Source organism: Crinia signifera, chromosome 3, assembly GCF_055691185.1.
Source record: "Crinia signifera chromosome 3, ASM5569118v1, whole genome shotgun sequence".
NCBI lineage: Eukaryota > Metazoa > Chordata > Amphibia > Anura > Myobatrachidae > Crinia > Crinia signifera.
This window is the reverse complement of record NC_139219.1, coordinates 246,452,867-246,477,288: the sequence shown is the minus strand read 5'-3', so window position 1 is coordinate 246,477,288 and position 24,422 is coordinate 246,452,867. Positions and strand designations below refer to the sequence as shown.

The 24,422-nt window shown below is 41.8% G+C and overlaps 1 protein-coding gene across 2 annotated transcripts in view; it reads right to left on the bottom strand.

Annotated features, from left to right (window-relative positions):
- Positions 1–24,422, bottom strand: part of GOLIM4 (golgi integral membrane protein 4) — a 79,388-nt gene that overhangs the window by 44,351 nt on the left and 10,615 nt on the right. For both annotated transcript variants that reach the window (XM_083177817.1, XM_083177818.1), the window contains exons 2-6: positions 8,455–8,529; positions 6,670–6,719; positions 5,074–5,127; positions 3,999–4,149; positions 1,148–1,230 (exon numbers count right to left, since the gene is read on the bottom strand). In XM_083177817.1, the coding sequence (XP_083033943.1) occupies positions 1,148–1,230; positions 3,999–4,149; positions 5,074–5,127; positions 6,670–6,719; positions 8,455–8,529 (413 nt within the window). The remainder of the gene's footprint in view (positions 1–1,147; positions 1,231–3,998; positions 4,150–5,073; positions 5,128–6,669; positions 6,720–8,454; positions 8,530–24,422) is intronic.

Sequence of the window (24,422 nt, the reverse complement as noted above, 5' to 3'; positions counted from 1 at the left end):
AATGTTGCTATGAAGGCAACCGAATACCATAATTTAAAAAGGAAATTTGACTTAATAGATAAAAAGGGCATTATAAAATAATTTTGGAATTTGTAGTTGTCCTAAAAAAATATATTCAATTATACATTTGCAAACAGTTAAGGACAATTTAATAAGTGCATGATCATAACATTAATCTAAATACTGTATATTCAATTTATGTAAATTTAAATCTGCTTACAGTTTGCATTGCTGTCAATGAGTGGACTTGCATGTTTTCTATTTAATTATGATTGTGTTAATCTAAATTGTACGGTATTCGCAATTGTTCAACTCTACATACAAATTTCTATATATAATATGTATGTGTATATACACAATAATAAAGCTTACCTTAACCCCTTCAGTGGTGGGTTTCTTTATAGGGAGCGCTCCCCACTGGGTGAGTTTTTTAGAGGGGAGTGCACCCTAAAGAAAAAAAAAAAAACACCACGCTGTCTCCCGGGGCCGCTGCCCGGCCCTGCCCCTTGCAACCAGGTGTGACGTTACAGTCACATCTCAGACTGTCACACAACAGCCAGGGGAGGGGGGGGGGGAGGAGGAGGCACAGCCAAGCAGCTTGCAGCAGCTAAGCAGCGGCAATTCCGAGAATTTTCTGGGCTTGCCAGTTTGGGCACTAAAACTTAAGGCCCCCCTTACATCGAGGCGATTTGGTCCGATTGCGACCAATCGGCCCGTTAAATCGGACCAAATTGCCTCTCCCCGACATGCCGTCGGGTCCGATGTGCTGTCCCGTGCGCATCGGACCCGACCAGGTGGTCGGACTGGCAGACTGTCCGACCACCCGTTCCTCCAGGCGTTGAGGCGAGCGGGAAGCAGGGACGCATGCGATTCGTCACAACGGATCACATGCGTCCCTGCCGCCGGGAAGTTCCCGGCAGCTCGCAGGGTATCGGGTGTCCGTACACTGCTACGAGACATCGCAGGCAGTGTATGGGCACCTATAGCCCGGAACAGTGTCAGAATTACCACTGAAGGGGTTAAACAAATAAAACTTTAAACAATAGACAACAGAAATATTTTATGCTGCACAGTATGTTATACAAATGTTGTTTCTCTTGTTTGTTTCTAGTGACACCCTGGGAAAACCGTGACTCAGAGTCCTTACCTTGACATCATGTAGCTGTGTGTGGACGTCCTGGTGGGCTTTCCTCAGCTGTTTATTCTCTTCTCTTAGGTTGTAAATGCTTTCTGTCATATACAATAGAGACAACAAAAATAAAGATTATTTTAAGTAAGGCCTCGTGGATGCTCTCCTTGTTTCTGCCATACTTCACAGGGTCTTGCTGTCAATCACTGGTACACCACAAGTAGAATCCAGATCCACAGCATCACACAGAGCACTTGCATGGACAAAAAATACCTAACCAAGAACTAATGATCAAAAAGGGCTGAGATTATACCTAAAGGATAAAAAAAGGGGCAGACTAGTGCTTCTTTTCTGCTGTCATTCTAGGTTTATAATTGGATGAGCAGTTGACAGCATGGAGCATTAAGCTCCCACTTAATGGATAGAGTTAGACAATGTCTAGTTTAATAGGACCAATGGGGAGAGGTATCAACAACTTAGAGAGAAAATGGAGACTTTGGAGTGTATTCAATGCTTTCTGTGAGCTGTGACAGCGAACAGTGCTGCCTGTTCGCTGTCACAGCTCGCAGTATTCAATTGACTCCCTGCACACGCCATTTTCTCGCTAGGTTTTTGGAGTGAGGGGGAAATGGCGTATGTGGCCGCTAAAACAGAGAGGCTCGCGGCTAAATGCAGCGGGCTCCCTGCATTAGCCACAAGCCTCGCTGTTTTCCCCGGCGCGTTGAATAGGGTAAGCGGACGGCATGTGGGTTAAACTGCGAGGATAGCTTGTTTTTGTCGATCCCTGCCATTTAAGCCCCTCGCCGGCCGCATTGAATACACCTCCTAGCCTATAGAAACTGTGCAAATAAAATAACTAAGAAATGCTTGGTTACTGTGGGCAAGTCCTTTACTTTATGTAAGGAATACTTGTCTACTCTCCTAGAAGTTGCGGGACACAGATTTTTTTTTTAGGTAGACCACTGCACCCACAGAAGAGTAAACATATCTCCCGCATCCCACCTACATTCTAGTGAACCAGGCAGGCTGAGAAGAAAGTCACTAGAATTGCAGCAGAGGGGAGGTGCTAAGCGGCGTAAACTGTGGCATTTAGCACCACCCCCACTCGTGTCGCTTTAATCAGGTAGGGATGGGCCCTAATGACGTGTAAGCCAGGGTCCTTCCACGAACAGTATGTTCTCTGCGGGTTTCTCCCGAAAAAGAGACAAAAAATGTAGACAAGTATGATCTAAGGTTTGATATGTGTGCTCCAGCCAGCCAAGCAGGATCCTGCTGGACTTATAGGGCCTAATTCTGACCTGATCGCAGGACAATTTTGTTCTCAAAATGGGAAATACCATGCTGTACTGCAGGTGGGGTAGATGTAATATGTGCAGAGGGTTACATTTGGGTGAGTTATTTTGTTTCTGTGCAGGGTACTGGTTGGCTGCTTTATTTTTACACTGCAATTTAGATTTCAGTTTCAACACGCCCCACCCAAATCTAACTCTCTCTGCACATTTATTTTTGCCCCATCTACAGTGCACATGGTTTTGCATATTTTGAGAACAAATTTACCCTACGATCAAGTCTGAATTAGACCCATAAGTCAATGACTGTGTGAGCAACATCTGCATCTTCTATACAACATACCCTGAACTATGGAATGCTGTGTCTAGATAGGAACAAAGTAAAACCAATCCTTAATTTTTCTAAAATGTTTCAAGATTAGCGTTCTTCCATTACAGGTCACTGCATTTTCTTTACACGGCAATAAATAAAATGATGTGTATCACTTTAGTGAAAAAAGGTAAAATCTGTAAGATGCAAATGATTGTGACCATTGCCAAAGAGGTGTTTTCTGTGAAACATCACAGTAAATGGGTATACAGTACACCTGACAAGTGAAATGGCTGTTGCTGTAATCCCTCACCTTGAATTCACAATTGCTTATCTGTACAGTACGTCAAACGTAAAAGACGCTCGAAAGAATCTGAAGTATACACATGTACTTATCGATTCAGAATACAATTAATTTAAAGCAATCTGTCACAATACTGTGACAAATTCTAGTTGAGGCTATACAAGTAAGTGTCTGTGTGTGTGTGTGTCAGTGCAGTGACATATATTGACTTTTCTGAGCACATAATAACAGAGGCCAAAAGAGAGGACGCACCAAAGGTATCTAAAATATGAAAATGATAGACATAACTACCAAGGGCATGCAGTACAACTCAACACAAATATATTCAATAGGTATAATAGATTTTATGTTAAAGCTTCACCTTCGCGATCAATATCTCCATTTACAGTATAAATTGTTTATTCAAAAATTGCCATGGATGGAAGCAGCACTTCACGCGATTACAAGTTACAGGCAAGGAGAAAATTAATAATACGACAGTGTCAAATAAAGGTGGGCTGTCCTAAAAAGTTTCAAATCTAAATGAAAACTTACTGACACAATAGTACAATTTCCAGTTACACTTATTTTCCACCGAGGGAGGGTGCAAGATACATATTTCCACTTCAAATCAGGACTGTCTACTATCGATGGGTGCATTTATCACAAGAACTTGCACTTCTATCATAAACACTCAGCTGCTGCATCTGATCTATGCTGCACCATAGAGACGGGAATACCGGCAAGGTGATCTGCAGATGGGTGCTGGGACTACTAGATTTAACAGCACCCATCAAATCACTCTTATAGGGAAGGTCATATTTTAGAGTACAAATATAAAGTGGAAAGCTCTTTTAAAGGGCTCTAGTGGAAGCAAATGGTCGCATAAAGCCCAATTCACTTACATATGTTTGGAAAAATGTCAAATCAAGTGCAGATATAACTTGGGAAATTAGCAAAATAAAGATTTACCCGATTCCCACTAACCTTTGAGCTTTGAGACTTCCTGCTCCTTCTCTTGCTGCAGCCCTAGATATTTCTCCTTATGATCACTGAATGTTTTGGTTAGGTCCTCTCCTAGTTTCTGGTGATCAGACTGCAGCTCACTATGCTGCTTCCTTAGCTCCTCATGCTGACTCTTTAAAAACAAAAAATTAACACATAAATATGACCATTTTAATTTACAAGGCAGATACATCAATAAATGAACATAAAAATATAGCAAATTATGAATGCAGTAGAGACGTGGGTGCAAAAGTAAATAGCTGCTTACAAAAGTGTACACATACATTTACCCTCCATGCGATTCAAGTCGCATTTAATATAACGTGTGACAGCCCTTCTAATCTTGCCATGCCATTGTGCAACTCTGTAGTGCTGGGTGTAATTTTTGTGACTTTTCCCATTATTTGCAAAAATAAGCAAATGTCATGCACAAGCAACTTCTACTGATTAAAATTATATGCGGCATTCAGTGTGCGCCCTCGGCTGTTTCTGCATACGTTGCTAAGTTACACCATTTTTCATTAATTATGGAGATACAGCGGCAGTCACACTCCAACAGTAATAAATAAACAATAATATAAAAAGGGCTTTCCCACAGAGTCTGCCCAAATAGAACATAGTGTGACACCACCCTACCGATACACCATTGTAATATAAGCTTTCATTAATTCCCAACACTTCAAGTGAATGCTTGCTCTGATATAGTGGGACAATCTATTAGCTGTGGTAAATTACTCAACTAATGGAGGATCCCAAGGATATCCTATTATGCCTGTAATCCCCAATAAGCAGCCACAGGAAACCCCTTTTTTTGCTGCAATAACAAATGGGACTGGGAACATATTCCATATACAGTAACATGTGCTATTGGCAAATAGCGGATCATTTACTGCACAGCAAAAACGGGCTACAATAGGATAGTCAGATAATACCATCGGGCTAAAATCACAAAATGTACCGGTAGTAGGATACCCCCCATAATCTCATATAAGAGCAACTGTGCACACTAATGCAGAGGGATGATACCACAGGGGTTATAATATAAATTGCCACATACCTTTAACATTTGGTGCTGTACGCTGAGTGCATTATATCTGGTATTTGAATCTTGCTGCATAAAAAAAGATAAAGTCATTCTTATTTACATTATGTCAGCAGTTGGAAACATACAAACTTTAGAAAGTAAAACTACATTACATAAGACTGTGGGCATATTTTAATGCAGCTACGTGCCAAACTGCTTCCAGCACAAAACATTAGACCTACCACCGCTAACATAGACTATCAATAGTATATGGATAATTTTTTGCATGTGACACATCACAGCTACTTGGTCTGCTGGTAAGGATTGTAGGTGGAGAGGGTCCTGACCATTGAGATGCCACTGTTGGTCTTCTGACTGCCAGCATCCCAATACCATCTTGCCCCAACCTACTGAATACAAACCTATGGGCGGATCCAATTGTGTGATGTGTTGGGAATTTGGCTGTGAATGAAATTCCCGGCTGGGTCAAGTCAAGTATAATTTTTACTTTCTTAGACAAAAGTATGGTGCCTATTTATTTATTCTACTTTTTTTTTGCACCTTCACCACAACTTTCTGTTTTGTGTGTGTCACAGTTTTTGTGGGGTTTGCGTGTAGACCCTTATGGGCCACCCTCTCCCCAAGTCTCCTGAGGCTCTCTCTTCTGGGGAGAAAAAGATGACCCTGTGCCTTGCAGGGGAGGGAATCCGAAGATCCTTACACCATAATGGGCGTTGGTCTACTGGGTTGGGAATTCAAGAGGTCCAGCATAACATTAGTGACCTGAGGATTCCATTTTCCCCTTAATGGGGCCTTTGGCACTGAGGGGATGGCAAGAAAAGTGTCCCTCCTTCCTTTTCAAGATGGTTCAATGACCCAAAGCCCCAGAACATTTTTTGCACTGCACTGGGTGAATTGGAGAATACAATCCCTGCATCCTTGTACCCTTTTTGTTAGTGTAACACAAGTTTTCCATACAGAATTTGTGTTTTTGACCCTAGATTTGCTGTGTACATATTATCCACCTTGCGTATCTACCATATGTATTGCCTGAAGAATCAGCCACAGCTAACAGACGAAATGCGTCAAGTTAGCTCTGCCCTCTTCTCTCATTACACCATGGGGGGGGGGGGGGTAGATTTATTAAGCTTGGTGAAGTGGTAAACTATCTGGTTTTTATCACTGGCCAATCAGCTCCTTTGATAAAAGCCTCATGTTTCCATGGTATTAACAATACTAAGAGAAATAATGCAGATAGTGATCGATTATGGTTTTACTGTATGCCATTCATTTTTAATAAAACAATTTGTCTATAACTTTCCTGAGACTGGATAGCGCTCCCTGTACGTATGTACTACCCGATTGCTGCCTGCCTTTGTACAGTAACTCCAAGTTTTGTCTACCATGCCTGACTCCATCTCGTTTCTTACTGACCACAGAGAGCGCTCCAATAAATCATGTACGGCTTACCCATGCAGTTTAAGGTTATTCCCTGTTATCTACTGCATATCCCTAATCTATGATCCCTGCCAGGTACCATCATAGATATTTTTAAAATACAAAATAGGGGCAAACCTTGCCTTGGCGCAAATGAAGAAAAGAAGCTAGGTGGTATTTTATGGTACTTACCCTTCCTTTATTCAATGTTTCTTGTGCTTCTAGTTTATAAACAAGATGATCTAGAAGAGACATGCACAGATTAAGGATATAATGCCATAGAGTATGTGCCTTGGTGCGATCCCTATTGTTTATTGCTCTTTTCTTGCATACATCAAGAAACAGATTACAAAGAAAACATCAGAATTGTGCGACTTGTCACACTATATTTTCCATAGGATCTAATTGTACTTTTCTTAGCTCATATTTTTTAGTGACACATCCTGTAGGCTACAGAAAATACCAGGGACAGGCAACAATCTGGGTTTCAAGTTGTTCTGGTACAACTGGCTATTATTGGAGTTGTATGAGCATCAGAGCTACTCATTTTGCAAAGATCAAACTAAGCCAATGTATAAGGTTACATTAACTAAATCAGATATAATGTGTATTAAGATTCAGGCAATGCCATATTATTATGCAAATACTAATGAAATACATTTTTCAATTAGAACCGCCTCTTTAAAAGATGATAATAAATGTAATAAAGTTTTGACTGCCAAGTTATTTTCTACAGTACTGCACAAAGGTTTGTTTCATTATAATCTTCAGTCAAATATATGCTACGTGTTAAATTGTTTTCCGTCACTAGATGGCAGCAGTCAGACGCACACGCATTTTTAGCCACAAAATGTTTCCAGATCTAAAAAGCAGAGTTTCCTGAAAGTAAAAAAAAAATAAATAAACCAAAATTCTTAAAAAGAGAATAATGACTAGCAAAAACTTTAAGAAACATTGTCTCGCTTCTGACTTCAGTTTTGCTGTGCTTTGTAGAAATGGTCTCTTCAACAGCCGTGTGACAACACAAATAAAATTCATATTCTTTCAACTGATAAGAAAAAAAATGCAATTTCACAGTTTATTGGTCAGAAACTAAATAATTAATTGCCCTCATTTGCATGGAATACGTGCAGATAAGTTTGTATGCCTGATAAACACAGTGTTAATTAGGAACATAATGCTGACCAAACCAAAATGTGCAAAAGGGCTGTATGTAGGTAGTTTACTTATACAAAGAAAGAAGATTTATTCAGTCATTTTAGTTCACTAAACAGCTTGTCTTTTACTTTTGGAATAGATGCCGTTACAATAAAGTTTAGAAATAATGATTACTACTGAAAACAGAGTAAGAATATTTTGAAAATGTACAGGAAATTTAGCGAACAGTCCTTTCAAGCCAAAAATAAACAATGGGTGTAAATGTGTATACTGGGCAGCACGGACGGTGTAATGGTTAGCATTACTGCCTAACAGCACTGATGTCATGGGTTCTATTACCACCATGGCTCTAACTGTGCGGAGTTTGTATATTCTCACTGTACTTGCGTGGGTTTCCTCCAGGTACTCCGGTTTCCTCCCACAATCCAAACATATACTGGTTGGTTAACGGTCTCCCAACAAAATGAACCCTAGAATGTCTGTGTGTGCGCGTGTACATGTGGTAGAGAATATAGGTTGTAAGCTCCACTGGGGCAGGGACTGATGTGAAGGATCAAATATTCTCTGTGATGCGCTGCGTAATATGTGCGCTATATAAGAAACTGTTAATAAATAAATACATAACATCCCTAACGACCTGTCTATTAAAAAAAAAGCAATGAACACATTTATGTAATTGATGGTTGTAGATATTCAACTGTTTCAAGCTTAAAGATTAATGTAATACTTCAGCTACTTCACTTGGTACAAGTATGAAGAAATAATATACGTTCCAACACATTGAATGCAACATTCTTACAATACTATGTGATCATTTACCTTCTCTTGCTTTCTTGAGTTCAAGTCTTTCCTTTTGTAAAGATTTTTCCAACCGTGATCGGTGTTCATACACCACTGAAAGAAAAGTATGCCAATAAGTAGAATATTGTCAGAATGTTTCTATGAGTTGGGATGGCCATATTACAGCATTTACAGTGTACTACACATTAAAGGTGCAAGCAGTGAACAGAGTATTTCAACTTTAGATCATTGAATCCTTTCCAGGTTGGTGGTTTTTGAAAGAATATAACCAACCAGCACAATACATAATAAAACATGACTCACATGAGGACTCTGTGCACAATGTACAGTGCAGTGAATGGTTTATAATAAAATTCTGGACTTAATTTTCTCTGGCACTCCATGTCCAGCCTAGGAAGGCCAGTTTGTGTCAGTCAATTTACTAAGGGGTAAATTTACTAAAGCGTCTAAATAAAATTAAAAAGAGGTGATGCTGCCCAATAGAGAAATGATAGCCAGAATCTGATTGCTTGTTACGGGCTACAACATCATCTCTTGTCCTTTTTAGAAGCTTTACAAATGTTACCTCTGGCTGTCCAGGAATTGCTATGCTTGCGGCTGGCTCGGACTCTTTAAGCCAGCTCTGTGTTTTTCAGGCCACCATCCGGAATATCGGTTTGGAATGAATGCTGCACATGTTTGAAAATGTGTCAGTTAGACTGCACATGTTCCCCCAGCTAGGTGGTCTAGAAAACACACTCTGTGGTAGACGTCAAGGACTGGTTTGTACTAGAAGCAAAATCTAATTGAAATTGACTCAAATCGACCCAAAATCAAACTGTGTTAACTGCCTTTGATACAGATTTGATCCCGATGTGCGGCCCAGAAGAAGACTTGGCAGGCAAATCTCTTCCTCCCTTCTGCTCAAGGGCCGCCAGGATCAAAGCATGTCTACACGCCATACCCCCTACAGTCCACTGATCTCTAACTGGCTTCTCCACAGTTCACTGGTTATGGTATAAAACATCTACACTGAGTGTCTAGGTCTACAACTAATGGTCAACAGGGTCAAAAGGTCAATATCTAAATGGTTGACTTAGCACCAATGAGAGGTGTGGGTGCTTTGCTATTATTTATAAAATGTAGCCCAGCTGCTTACATGCCACCAGATAAGTTTTAATACAGGGCAAAAAATGGTGATAGCAATCATATTTTTAAAGTGTACATATACGTCAGAAGTGAAACCCTGAAATTCTTGTACTGGCTTTGTAAAATAACATATTGTAGGTTGTAAGTTGTAAGTATATACAGTAACTGCAGACATAAAGGTTACAAAATATTAACTAATATTAACTAATACCCCTTTCACACCAGAAAATGCAGGAACCCAGCTGGGAATATGGTCCAGAGATCATGCCGGGGCATTCCCGGGTTGGCACCTTTCACACCAGAAAAGTCCCTGCATTTTCTGGTGTGGGAAGGAGGCAGGCAGCTGGCGGAGGCCATTAGAGTACTCACCCCGGGTTACCGGTCCTCGGGGCAGGCCAGGGATCCACACAGACGGCGGGCACGGATGACAGATCAGACAGCGGGCGCAGATGACGCAGCTCACCGGCTGCAGTGAGGGCACCGGAGAGCTGCGTCATCTACATACGCCGCCTGTCCTGTCATCTGTGTGTATCCCCATCTGACAGCATGCACCGAGGACCGGCAACCCAGGTGAGTACCCCTACCCCTTTCACACCAGCCAGGACCCCGGGCTGAGCTCGGGAACAATCCTGCTCCATAGTCGAAATCCCAGGAAATTTTCCCGGGCCCAACCTGGGAATTTAGGCTGGTGTGAAAGGGGTATAAGAGCCAACATTTCCTGAAATGTAAAGATAACAGTTATACAGAAATATCCTAGGTTATACAGATAACACCTATAAGACAGCTTACAGCTCACTTTACTTTTTCAATATACCATGCTTGCTGTACAGTGAGTGTTACACTATCAAAGAAGTTGTGCATCTTGCACTAGCAGAGTGCAAATATAACTACATACCAGAACACTGCATCATTGGTGGTTGACTACGTAGAAACCTTATTTGTACTGTTCGTATATGCAGACCTTCTGAATTCATACAGTGTATACAGGGTAACATACATGCATTTAACCAGTAGGTATAATACAAACTCCAGCATCTGTACACTCCTTTTCTCTTCATTTGAAGAATATGTATGGATTCCAGAGATCAACCGTTCTATCTTGATACATGATTTAGAGCACAATAGGGAATCATACTGTAGTTTAAGTATTCTGATTGACCGTGGACCTTGCAGAGAACTTGAAGAAGCTTTGCAATCAGGGCTTGATTGTAATTTGAAACATCTGAAGTGGTTTTTCACCATCCAGTCATTTTTACACTGCACAAAAATGGAGATTTGATAACCTACTGCAAAACTGCTTAGCAGGATTCCAATCCTCAATGAAAATTTGGGTTATCCCAGGTGATAGGTCGCCTCTTTGTAAATTGTCCAAATGTGGCCACAACCGTTTACCAGAAGGACCAACATACAGCAGTTTACCAAATGACATCTTACTAACATACAGAGCCCAGCCTGCTAGAACAACTCCAACAGAGGCTGTGGATCAAAGGGTCGAAGGTGTACAGGTCACAGTCAATAGGTTGACCATGAATGCAATATGCACCCTCAATTAGGGTAACGCCCTCTACATGGCTCACTTTGCTCCATTCCAAATTGTAGTCCATGTGGATCGTAAAGCATGAAACAGTACAAAGAAAGCCCAAAAAACTTGAAAAACTTGCGGCAACTTTTTCATGTGTCAGTGCTTGTGTTAATGTTAAACTTTTGCCTGTCAATCTGCTGACTGTCCACCTATTAACTGGAACCAACACCAGAGATGAGCAGCAGCTGAGGAACTACAAGTTGCAGTGATGTCCTTCCAGCCTCAACTAAGAACAGGCTGGAATATATTCTGTGTTGGGAAGCCAAAAACAACTCAATATAAAGAAAGGACCATCAAAATCAATAGGAATGTCAAAGGTGATAAAACACCAATGATATCGGATGTCGACAAGAGATGGAAACTCAACAGTTATGAATCATTGGATAGACAACAACTAGGTTGACAAGCATTAGGTCGACACCACTAGGTCGACATGACTGAAGGTCCAGATGGGGTTAGTCAACATGAGAAAAATCGACAGTCAAAAGGTCCACATGGGGTTTTTCACTTTTTTTACCCGGATGTCGACAGAGTCAACATGGACACTAAGAAAAGTGTACTGCAGCGCTCGCCATGTTCGGCACACTATTTTACTCTCCCGCCATGCCCTAGAGGATGGTAGGGCATGAAATACCACCTGTCAGCACATGTTGGTACAAAGCAAAGTGAAATATCCCATATCGGCCTTCCCCATGCCAACCTAATGCTTGTGTCAACCTAATGACCCTGTCAACCAAACCCCATGCCAACTTTCAGGCATGTCGTCCTAATGCTTGTAGACCTGGTGATCCCAACTCAACATGGAATTAGGCTTAGTACAGATGGTCTTAGACATTACATTAAAGAAAATGAAATGGATTTTAGGGGATAAGAAAAAATTAAAAACAGGCATGGGACGTTGGTGGAACTGTAATCAATTCTATCAAGGCTACATCCAATGGGCAGGTCAAAGATTTACTTTACAGCAACACTATGTTGAGAGGTGGTAAAGTGCACAGACAGATGTGTCAGGGGAACAGATAGCCATATCCTGTCCCAATTGCTTTAGCAGGCGGAGCATTTGCATTGCTATTTTTGGCCTCTGAATGCACCGTTTATTTGCCCCCAAGCTCCAGTGACACAGTCTCAGGATGTAAGCGCCAGTGCTTGTGCCCCTGCAAGAAATATATATGTGTGTCATGGAGAATGCCAAACGCATACTTTTTGCATCAATTATGTAGCTCATCAACACCTTTAATTTGATCATGGTGTGTACTGTATAATTCTATACGGTTTCAGAACCATTGTGCCTATTTAAAAGAACGCTTCATTTTACAAATTAATTGTAGAAATTAAAAGGTACTTGTTTCCTAGCACGGCGCCCGTCGGGTCCCATCGCATACCTTAACTTAAGGTATGCGATGGGACCCGACCAGACCCGACCAACCCGATTTTCGGGCTTTAAAGACGTTTTTAATACAATTAAAAAATCAGTCGCATCGCATGCCATTATAATGGTATGCAATGCGACGCGACCGACCCGATTTTACATTGCACCCAATGTAAAAATGGTCCCTGAGACCCGATTTTACATTGGACCCAATGTTAAATGCCCCCCAGACCCGATTTTTAATTGTATACCCACCCTGATGGTTAATTAGTATTTCAAATGCCCCCCATTGTTAACGCAGCACCACGGTCAACGTCAACCCGAAGCGTAGTGAGCACAGCAAGCCCGCGAGGGGCGGCGGTGGGCGTCCTCTGACCTTTTCATACCCCCACTATGCACATCGGCGTGGAGTTGATTTTACATAGTGTGGCGAGCGCAGCGAGGCGAGTGCAACGAGCCCCGCGAGGGGACGCGTAATACGTATGAAGTTATGCGCGTCCGCTTGCCTCGCTGCGCTCGCCACACTATATAAAATCAACTCCACACCGACGTGGATAGTGGGGGTATGAAAGTTCGGAGGACGCATACCGCCGCCCCTCGCGGGCTCACCGCGCTTCGGGTTGGCGTTGATCGTGCCATTACTATGTCAAATGCCCCCCCCCTCCCATTGTTAATGGCACGATCAACGCCAACCCGAAGCGCGGTGAGCCCGCGAGGGGCGGCGGTATGCGTCCTCCGAACTTTTCATACCCCCACTATCCACGTCGGTGTGGAGTTGATTTTATATAGTGTGGCGAGCGCAGCAAGGCAAGCGGACGCGCATAACTTCATACGTATTACGCGTCCCCTCACGGGGCTCGTTGCACTCGCCACGCTTCGGGCTCGCTGCGCTCGCCACACTATGTAAAATCAACTCCACGCCGATGTGCATAGTGGGGGTATGAAAAGGTCAGAGGACGCCCACCGCCGCCCCTCGCGGGCTTGCTGTGCTCGCTACGCTTCGGGTTGACGTTGACCGTGGTGCTGCGTTAACAATGGGGGGCATTTGAAATACTAATTAACCATCAGGGTGGGTATACAATTAAAAATCGGGTCTGTGGGGGCATTTAACATTGTAATCAGCCATGAGGGTGGCTGTACAATGAAAAATCGGGTCGATTTGGTCGCATGCGATGCGATCGACCCGATTTCATACAATTGAAATCGGTGGCGCCGTGCTAGGAAGCAAGTACCAATTAAAACTTTTTGAAATACTGCTACAGGTAGTATTCCCTACAGTCCCATTTATTCAATGGATTGTGGCAGCAAATATCTGCTGAGAATCTATGTATATTTTTTACAATTCTGCTATAATGAAGTGTCATACAGAAGATGGGAATGTATTTCTCCTATGTTGCACTTTGGAAACTCTATAATATCCCATCTACAGTCACAGAGGAAGGAACTACCAACTCTTCCATAACACTGTCATCTGGAGCAAGCTACTGAAGGAAAAGATCCTGCGGAGCACTAAGAAATCACATTTTATAGGGCTAAAACAAAAATACTGAATGAATACCACATGGCGTAGCAACTCAAAACAGCTTTATTCTTTTACTTAGCATTTGCAGGACTTACAATCTTCATACAAAATTCTAATTAGAAACGAACTACACTTTGTGAAATAAAAAGACATGAGATTAATGTGGGCAGCATGGGCGGTATAATGTTTAGTATTACTGCCTCACAGCACTGAGGTCATGGGTTCGATTCCCACCATGGCCCTAACTGTGCGGAGTTTGTATTTTCTCCCTGTGCTTGAGTGGATTTCCTCCGATTCCTTCCTGCGATGCGATCCCAGTGCCGCCGTGAAACTACACAAGTACCAAAACAATTAACCCTAGAATGTCTGTGTGTGCGCATGTACATGTGGTAGGGAATCAGCCACTGCTCCACTGGGGCAGGGACTGATGCGAATGTTCAACTATACTCTGTAAAGCGCTGCGGAATATGTGTGTGCTATATAAATAACTGGTAATAAATATAGTTTAAAAAATGTAGGCAGTACCAGACCTCCTGCATTCAAATAACTACTACTCTCAATATAGCAGAGTACAACTGAGTGCTAGGGTGCAGACTATCGGGAGAATTGCCCATTTGATTATCAGGAGCCTCCAGGACCATTTTTCCCCCTCTATCTGGGTTTCAGCGCATCTCTCATCTCCTTAACTTTCCCTGCTTATATATTCCCTTCTTATTTGGCAAGAGGGATGATCCACTAGGTCACCACTCTTTTATTTCGCCGAAAGTACATCTTATTCGTAGCGCAATGTGACCAGGATGCACAGATTGTATGGATTAATTTGATATTGGTGACACTCTGAATCTGTACACAAAGTAGTAGCTGCAGCTTTATCCAATGCAAGTTCTGTTTTGCTCCATACACAGACTATGGACCTTATTCTGATTTGTACGCTCCCCTGCTTGTTCGTGCAGGGGAGCGATGGTGACGACTGCGCATGCACATAAACTGTTATGCGCATATGCGGTCAATTTAGGCGAGCGGGTGCGGTGAACTGCTTGTTCACCGCCCCATTTGCGGGTGGGGGGTGTGGGGTGTGGGGCTGCGCCCATGGGAACAACAAACATTTCATGGGTGTTCCTATGGTAATTTCCAGATGACGCAGGTGCCGGGGCGGGCAGCTGACATCACCAGTTGTCAGCCGCCTGCCCGCTTCCCGCACAGGGTGCATGTGGATGTAAGACACCAAAGAGGTGTCTAACATCTGCGTGCACTGTAGAAATCATTTGATGGTTGACTGTTTATGCAAAACTTCCATTCGGGGAGATTCGGCGTGCGGGGGAGGGGCGGCCTTTTGTGAGGGCTTCATTAAAATGACAAATTATGCGGCTTTGTGTGTCAACCAGAATCAATTGTCATATATAAAATGAATCAGAACAATCTCCCTGTGCATCTTAATCATAATTTCAGCAAATAGAAATCTTGTGATGCATAGAGTATGGAGGCTGCATGTATGAGGGCATAGCTGTACCTTCCGACCAGGTCTCTGTTGTCAGTCAGCCCCTGGGCTGCTATGCATGTAATATCAGCGCTTGGCATGTAGTGCACAATTGGACTGGCATGCATGTACACTGCTGCAATCATGTTATCTATGCTATTAGCCAGCTTTATTATGTGCATCGAAGATTGAGTATGTAATCCACTACCCCAAATCTATCTCAGGGGAAGGCAAAGTGCAGTACCCCAGCCGCAGTTGTAGTATGCCCCAACAGCAACTCTATGGCAGGGCATGCTGGGATGTGCAATTCCACAGCAGCTATTATGGCATGCTCTGCCTACATCTATTCCATTGTAGAAATGATCTATGTGAGAGATACTCCATCATGGTGCAAACAATATTTTATCTCAAGGTTACCATACTCAGGATTATATATATTTTTATATTGCACAAAACTTCCTATATGGAAATGCTGAGAGAATGGTTTGATGTACTTCTACAGATGTGTTTATGTAACGTACAGCTGGTGCATCATGTTGCATCCTGGATCCAACATAAGAAGCGGATATTAACAATTTTGGGGCAGATGTATTAATCCTTAAAAAGAGATCAATTCAAGGGTGATAAAGAGTGAAAACGTCCAGCCAATCCGCTCCTGTCACTTAATAGGCTGTTTGAAAAATGTAAGTTAGGAGCCGATTAGCTGGACATTTATCACTCTCGCAATTATCTGTTTTTAAGGCTGAACACATCTTCCCCAATGTCTGCTATACTTCCAAGTTTCTTCTCACAACCTCTTGGTGCTTTATAAATAAGTTGGTTTCAAAGTATTAAGCCACGTACACATGGGGCAATGGGTGCAGGAAGGCATCTCGGTACACACACGTTGCACACACCGATGTGTGCAGACCAAGGTTTGCCTATTGTATATAAACAACGCCTCACAATCTAGCAGGGAAGACAGAGCAATCGCTGTCTTTCCCTGCAGTCGATAAATTAGACCGCGCATTGCCGTCGCCCGGAACTATACACACGGAGCAATCAGTGCTCCATTTCTAAGCAATCTTGTCAAATCGCTTAGAAATGGGGTGAAAATCGCCCAGTGTGTATGCCCCTTTATAGTACAAAACCCCCAACAATAACTTGCAATATATGAACCTAAATTCACATTGGTTCTATCAATGTATTTTGGTTTTAGGTTTGCTGGTTATACCCAATATTTAAAGATGTTTGCATTTTAGTCCATTTACTTAAAAAAACTGTTCACACAATTATTGAGAAACGCTCCATCGTATTTTATTAGCAAAACAATTAGTCACTGCGTGGCAGTACAGCAACTGAGAACATGATGAAAACACTAGAAAATCTATTGAATTATATGTGAATTTATTTCTAAATATATCTTGACTAACTTATTTTGCAACTATTTTACCATGGCTTCCTATATCCTGTCTATGATGTTTCTGTACTAGACACTTGGTCGCACCACAATTATAAAAATAATAATTCAATATATATTTCTATTGATGGTTAAATTCAGGGGTAGCCAACTCCAGTCCTCGAGAGCTACCAACACGTTTTTTAGATCACCTAGCTGGGGCACAGGTGCACTCATTACTGACCGACACATTATAAATGATCCACATGTGGAGCTAAATACTTCACTTATGATTCTGTGAGGAGACCTGGAAAACGAAATGGAATTAGTTTGCTAAACATACAGAATGTTCTGATCCGCCCATCATTCAGAATAAACATTTTCCTTAAGCAAAAGATGCCATTTAGCTGCACAAACCAAGATGCTTGACATCGCAGTAGAGAAAAAGGGTGTTCCTTGAGACCATCTGTAGTACAACTTCTATACCGTCTCATACTAGTACTTCGGGTTGCTACGGTCAGTTGGCAGATATCGTCCTTGAAAGGTACTCTGTATATTTAAAGCTCCATACACACGGATCAATATATTGCTGAGCTCAGAGTACTGTTTTCATCAGCGACCACAGATAGTCACTGATAAAAAGGAGACTCTCCGCCAGGGGAAACAGCTGATCGCAGGCACATGCACCTCCGATTTCTGGCGATATAGGCTGCGATCGCCCTATATATATATATCGATATACATAGTGATATGTGTAAGGCTAGCACACAGCGCTGACAATCCACACACAGAGCAAACTGTCAGCACTATGTGCTGAGCGAGCTAACAGCGCCAGTGTTCTCCGGTGGAGAACACTGGCAACCAGCGAGATTGATGGACACTGCCCAACAATCTCGGACAGCAACATGCATTGCCGTCACTATAACCCCTACACACACACACACACACACTGATGTAGGGGCATTTTCTAAGCGACTTTGCCATACTAAACAAAGTCGCTTAGAAAATGCCTTTATTTCGGTATGTGTGTAGGCCCTATAAACACTGAGCGTTCTGTGCATTGCAGTAGTTACAGTATATGTGTGCAGAAAGCAGGAATAGTACCTAAGCTTAAACATTCTGTTTATATTTTTTCCATTGATACATTGTGGAGTTTTTCTACAACTATTATTAGTGTAGTTACTATGCTAGATTTTTGGACTTCCAAACGCCTGACAACACTGATTGGTAGAGAGAGATTAAAGATTGAACAGTCAATACAGAGTGTATTTATCCATTTACATAAGCAGCCCTTTAGCTCTATGTGCTCTGCTGAAAATGTAAAACCTGCCAAGAAAGGTCCAGCCGGCAGTGCTTCATTTTGTCCCAGCTGAACAGAGCTTTATTTCAAAGAGGTTGAACAAGATGCCTGTGTACCCAATTAATAGTTTTTCGTGTTTATTTCCCAAAGTATCCACCAATTCCTATGCAGCAAGCACTCTGTAGATAGATAGTGCAGAAAGGTATATTTTGCACCGACCTACAGTAACGGTTACTTGTCATCGGATCTCTTATACTCTGTGACTCGTAGAACTGTTGTTAACAAAGTAGAGAGGTTAAAAATCAATTTAAATTATGAAAAGAGAAAAAAAAGGAGTGTTAAAATAAAAATAAAACTGCAACATGCAATTATGACACCTATTCAAAACACTATCCACTATTGAAGCATTCTCTAATCCTATTTGACAATAAAGTAGACTATATGCATTTTGATCTAGAGCAGTGGTAGCCAACCCTAGCCCTCGAGAGCTACCAACAATTCACATTTTCCAGACAACCTAGCTGCTGCACAGCTGCACTCATTAATCACTGACACATTTTAAAAGATCCACAGATGGAGCTAATTAGCTCACTTGTGATTCTGTGAGGAGACCTGCAAAACATGCACTGTTGGTAGCTCTCGAGGACTAGGGTTGGCTACCCCAGATCTAGAGAGTAATGCAAAATTACATTTTTACCGATACTTTCATAATTTTTTTCCCCCACATAAACAAATTCTTCAGTATAAAAATATACTATAAGAAATATAAATGCAGTATATATAATCTACAAACAATCTACATATATGAACAGATAGGGGGAAATAAGATAGGAACTGCCAAACTACATGGGCATTAGGAGTTATACCAGACACTGTAAATAACTATACGTTTAGAGTATTCTTTCATATGTGTTGCGGATGATTTCTCTTTTCACAAGTGCATAATTTAATGGTGAAACATTAACTCTTTTTATAGAAGCAATTAAATTGCTGTGGTAATAAATTCTATCACATAACCGTAGCACGTACAAGAACACTGGCACTTTCTAAGATTACTACAATGTGTCATATGCCATAGAAGGATCAGCACTGAAGGTAGAACCACACTCACATGAGTCATCTCTTACAATTGTGGCCTGTCATAGTGTGGAAGTCACAGTCTGATCCTATATAATATTGGCAGCTACCAGATGATGCTGACCGTCCAGGGTCCCAGCAGCACTGACATTTTGAGGGGTGGGTGACTAGTCTGCAGCACAAATCTGGGGGTACCATTTATAAGCAACCACTGGCCCTTCCCTGGTGCTATGTGGGAGCAGGACATGCATTTAGCATGCAAACTAATTATAGGGCATCACGGACGGTGTAATGGTTAGCATTACTGCCTCACAGCACTGAGGTCATGGGTTCTATTCCCACCATGTCCCTAACTGTGCGGAGTTTGTATATTCTACCCCTGTTTGCGTGGGTTTCCTCCGGGTGCCCTAGAATGTCTGTGTGCGTGTACAAGTGGTAGGGAATATAGATTGTAAGCTCCACTGGGGCAGGGACTGATGTGAATGTTCAACTATACTCTGTAAAGCGCTGCGGAATATATGTGGGCTATATAAGAAGCTCATAATAAATAAATAAGTAGGTCACACACACTGTTTGGATGAAAGTACACAATGAAATAGCTTTATCTGATGAAGGAGCCATTTAATAGTGGAGAAATTAACTAGCCATGCCTTCAGTTACATTACTCCATACTCTCCGACAGTCTCACCAAAGAGCCCGATTGATTTAGCAGTCTAGCACAGACACACTACACACTGCCATATGATTGGCAACGAAATCTTTACGCTGTCTCATGTAAACTGCATGTGTACTAAATACTGCAATGGTGATAAGACAAATCTGTATTGCTTCTGCATGAGGCTTAAACAGTTTGCCATACCAACCTTAAGTTAGGTTTGCACCAACTCTACCACTTACCATCATTTGAGTTTCTGTGCTGTAGCAAGTAGAAATACTGTAAATTGGTACATTTGTTCAGAGAGACTCATTTTGAACCAATAATTGCACAATTTTCAATAATATGTGAAAATGTGCAAATAGCTTGTCCCTACCGAGTGTTCTACAGTCATGTTTCTGCCCTCATCATTTATTGCTTTATATCCACATCTACCAAACATCTACCCTCAAATATCCCCAACAGGCCATGTTTTGAGGAATTTGGTCTATGGAAGCAGATGGGATTATCATGGAAAATAGCAAAATAGATCAGCTCACCTGTGCTTCATGAAATAAATTCACAAAACATGGCCTCTTGGTGGAATTTGAGCAGTCATACTTTAAACTACATGTATAGGAGAATGTATATATAGACAAAGTAGTCAAGTGGCAGGATGCAAAAGGAAAAAATAAAAATAAAAAAAAGTGTCCTCCATCAACCATACAGTATCGGTGGTGCTTCTCTCATTGATCTGGATATTGGGGGTTGTCCTCTACTTGTTCTGTTTCCCTTTGCTTTCGCTTTTCTTCTTAAGGCTGTTTTACACGCTCTGGCTGACACCGGGCAGCTAAACACTGCATGGACAAAAGCCGTGCTGTACACAGTAGTTAATAATGGACAAGATTGTCCATTCACACGGGACTGTCACAGACCGGCCGTCTGGTTGCAGCCGGATGTCACCACTGGAAAGGACAGCTGCCAGGCAAAACAGTTGTACTGTCAAAGTCAAATCAAATCATTTTTATTGTCACAACAACATTAAAAGAAATTCATAAGTGAAATTCCATAAGAAAAGGAAATAAGTACTCACAGGTCACACACTACAATTCAGGCTTGAAACAACGGTTCCGCAGCCGATTAATATGGCAACCTAAACACCCATAACATTTTCCAGAGGGTAACAGGGAGAAAAAAGAATAATAAGGGTGGCTAGGATATGAAATAATTTTATTAGCCTTAATTTTACTCCTTTTGCCAAAAATATCTGCCACCCTAGTCAAGTATGGGGAATACTTGCGATAGGTCGTTCAGACGGTCTTTTAGGGCCCTAATCAGAGTTGAACACTGATGTGTGAATTTGCAAACCGTTTGATTATTGAATGGCTGCACAGGTGAACATATTGTAATGCGCATGCACGAGCGCAAACAGCAACATAAAAGCGCAGTCTGACAGAGAGGAAGTCACTGTTTGGGATGATAACCTGCCATTTTCTGTGCCCAGGCATTTTAAGGGAGGTTAAGTGACGCCAGCATGTCACGGTCATAGAGTTGTGGAAGGGTCAGACTTATTCTTCATGATTAAATTTGCACAGACTGAAAAAATCATTCCACTGTGAATGAATTGAGTATGGATGTGCAAAAGGATAGCGGATTCTGAGATTTTCGCAATTCACTCGCTGATTTACACAGGGCGGGTTTTCTCTGTCTGGGCGGTAGCTATGTACTGCTTATTTGCAGATAATTAGGTCAGTGATCAGGTCTGATTCAGGCCATTAGAGTGAAAATCCCAAAATTATTAAGAACAAACCAGTAGGAGAGTTTGATTTGGGTATTGGGAATGTCAAGTTCAGTGCAGTCAGAGGGTTGTTGGAAATGTATAAGATAGTATGATAGGGCTGAATCAGGAGTATTAGCTGGGGGTTCAGTATGCACGAGCAATCAACGGTCAGTAGATAGACAGCGGCTTCCAGCTGAACCTAATCCTGACGGGCTGTGTAACTATACTTACCTTTTCCCCCTACCCTACAAACCCCTTTATCTTTGTGCCTAAACACACTAACCTCCCCTTTTAATGTGAAGCACTTTTTAAAGCTGTCGCCTCTTCAATGATTTAAACACTTGGAATTAAAGGGAAGTTATATATGGTGCAAAAATAGGGATGTTTATATAGCGGAGCAAATTGTGTTGCACTTTACAATAGTAAAAGGAATTTGGGGCATACACTCCCCCCCCCCCCCCCCCCAAAAAAAGGCCATTTATTGGTATTTATTTACCTTTGTCAATATGAACGGACTTTCCTGTGTCTGTCATACGGACATCAGTGAACTGACAAACGTATGTAACATTTCTTAAGAGATTAAGGCGTTTAAATAAAATCGTAAAAATCGAACTTCAGTAACTACAGCATTTTGTAAAACAGATCAAAGTCTACATGCTGTTTAGGGACTGTACATGGGAATCTGTTTGTTTATTGCACTGAATCCTCTTAGCAAACACCTCCCATGGCTATTTATACATCTAACACACTCAATTTCCACCAAACGGAATCAAAAGGCGAGTGGGTGTGACTCAGAAGCATAACAAGTTAGATGTTTATTGAAAAGAAATTGCTTTGCAATTAGTATGTCATGAAGACTATTTTTGGACATTTGGGTATTAAGCTTCATGTACAATTCAATAAAAAAACAAAAACGGATAGTGTAATAGAAAATAATGAGATCCAATGTTTCTGTCTAATAGTCTTGCCAAAAATGTGTTTTTCCCTGAAGGCTGGGAGACCCACCTATCTTTAGTCTCACATCTGGTCTTGTAATGGATCTCTTGCAATAGTGTCAGTTTAATGTAATAAACTACACCTTCAATGTATCCTCCTTTACACACAATGCACATCAGAAATGGGGCTCCTTCAAATATACAATTGGTGTATATATTTTTTTTCATACCGTGTTCACCCACCATACATTTCCATAAATAAAATAAAAAATAATGAAGCTCGAGGAAAAAAAAAATCCTTCAGCCACAACTACACCTTACCAAAGGAGAATCACAGACTAGCACTTATACAACGGTCTAGCCTCAAATTCAGATAACTTACGCAATGTCCCCCCCTCCATCATGTATATTGAAGCTCTGTAAATAGAAGAGGTCACAGTTCTACTTTTATTACTTAACAGCTGTAATACATTCAAAAGGACCCAACTATGGCACACATGTAAGTGGAAACATATTTTTGAACTCTTTTCTGCTGCATGCTAATTCTTTGCACTTCCCTCCTTAATTCAGGCATATGTAAATGTTTATAAAAACTGTGACCTACAGCAGTGGTTTCCAACATTTTTTATCTCCCGTACCCCTTGATTAGACTTTTAATTTATGAGTACCCCCTCATCTCAATTTGAAATATCCACAGTACTTACGAGTGTAGTGGAAGTGAGCAGTATGTGTGTACTAATGCGTGTCCTTATATTAAGGAGTAGTGGAGGAGTAGTATGCAGTCAGGAATCCTCTGTGTCTGGCTGCTGGCTGTGTACTGTCATCGGGGTTCCCACTAATGCCTGTAGGATTAATGCCACTGCTTTCTTGACACCTGACACGGGGCAGATGATTGCTGATGTTTGAGGGCAGCATAGGTAGCTCCTAGTGGATTGCTGGTCAGGCAAAAGCACAAGGAGACACTAATGACGCTGCAGACAGAACCAAAAGGGACACAACGTGGTTCGTCTCCATGGCAATGGGAGTCTTCTGCCGCCATCAAAAGATTTTTCCTTCTTCCGACATTACCAATGTTATTTTCAAGTACCCCCAACTGGTCTGCAGAGTACCCCAGGTTGGGAACCACTGACCTACAGTATGGAGCTAAATTAGATGTACACAAAATGATTGTTTACCGAACTGTGGACCGGGTTTGCATTTGTATACAAATCCGATGATATCTGTACAAATCAGGTGTTTGGGGAACTGCACATGTGCAGGGACTCCTGGACACAGCTGACCAGATCTAATGCTCGATTTAATGAGGAGTGAAGGAGTTTGTATCTGCATTTACATTTTAATTGTACAGTACTGCACAGTTGCTTCCCCTTATTAATGGCCATTACTATGCTAATAACCTCAAATGCAATATAGCAAGATATTAAAAGGTCTAGCATATATATTTAGTGTGCACCTGCAAACTCCTCCTCCTGCTTGCTGCACTACAAGTCTCAGCAGGTAGCACCTCATATGTCCAGGGTGTGCAGTTTAGGGCCCCTCCCCCTATGTACTATATATTGTGTATTTATACACACTGGAAGGAACTAGAGACGCCTTCCTCCTTAACTAGCACCCCACCCACCTGCCCCAGATTGATTTTAAATAGGTTGGAGTCCCAACATTCAAGACTGCACACCTCAGCTTGGCACTATGAGGGTAAGTCCTACTATACATATATGCTGAGTGTTAGTCTGTGGGACCGTGTTTGGGGCGCTGGGCTCTTTGGGCTGCTGTTGCTGGGCTGCTCCATGGCATCATATCGTAC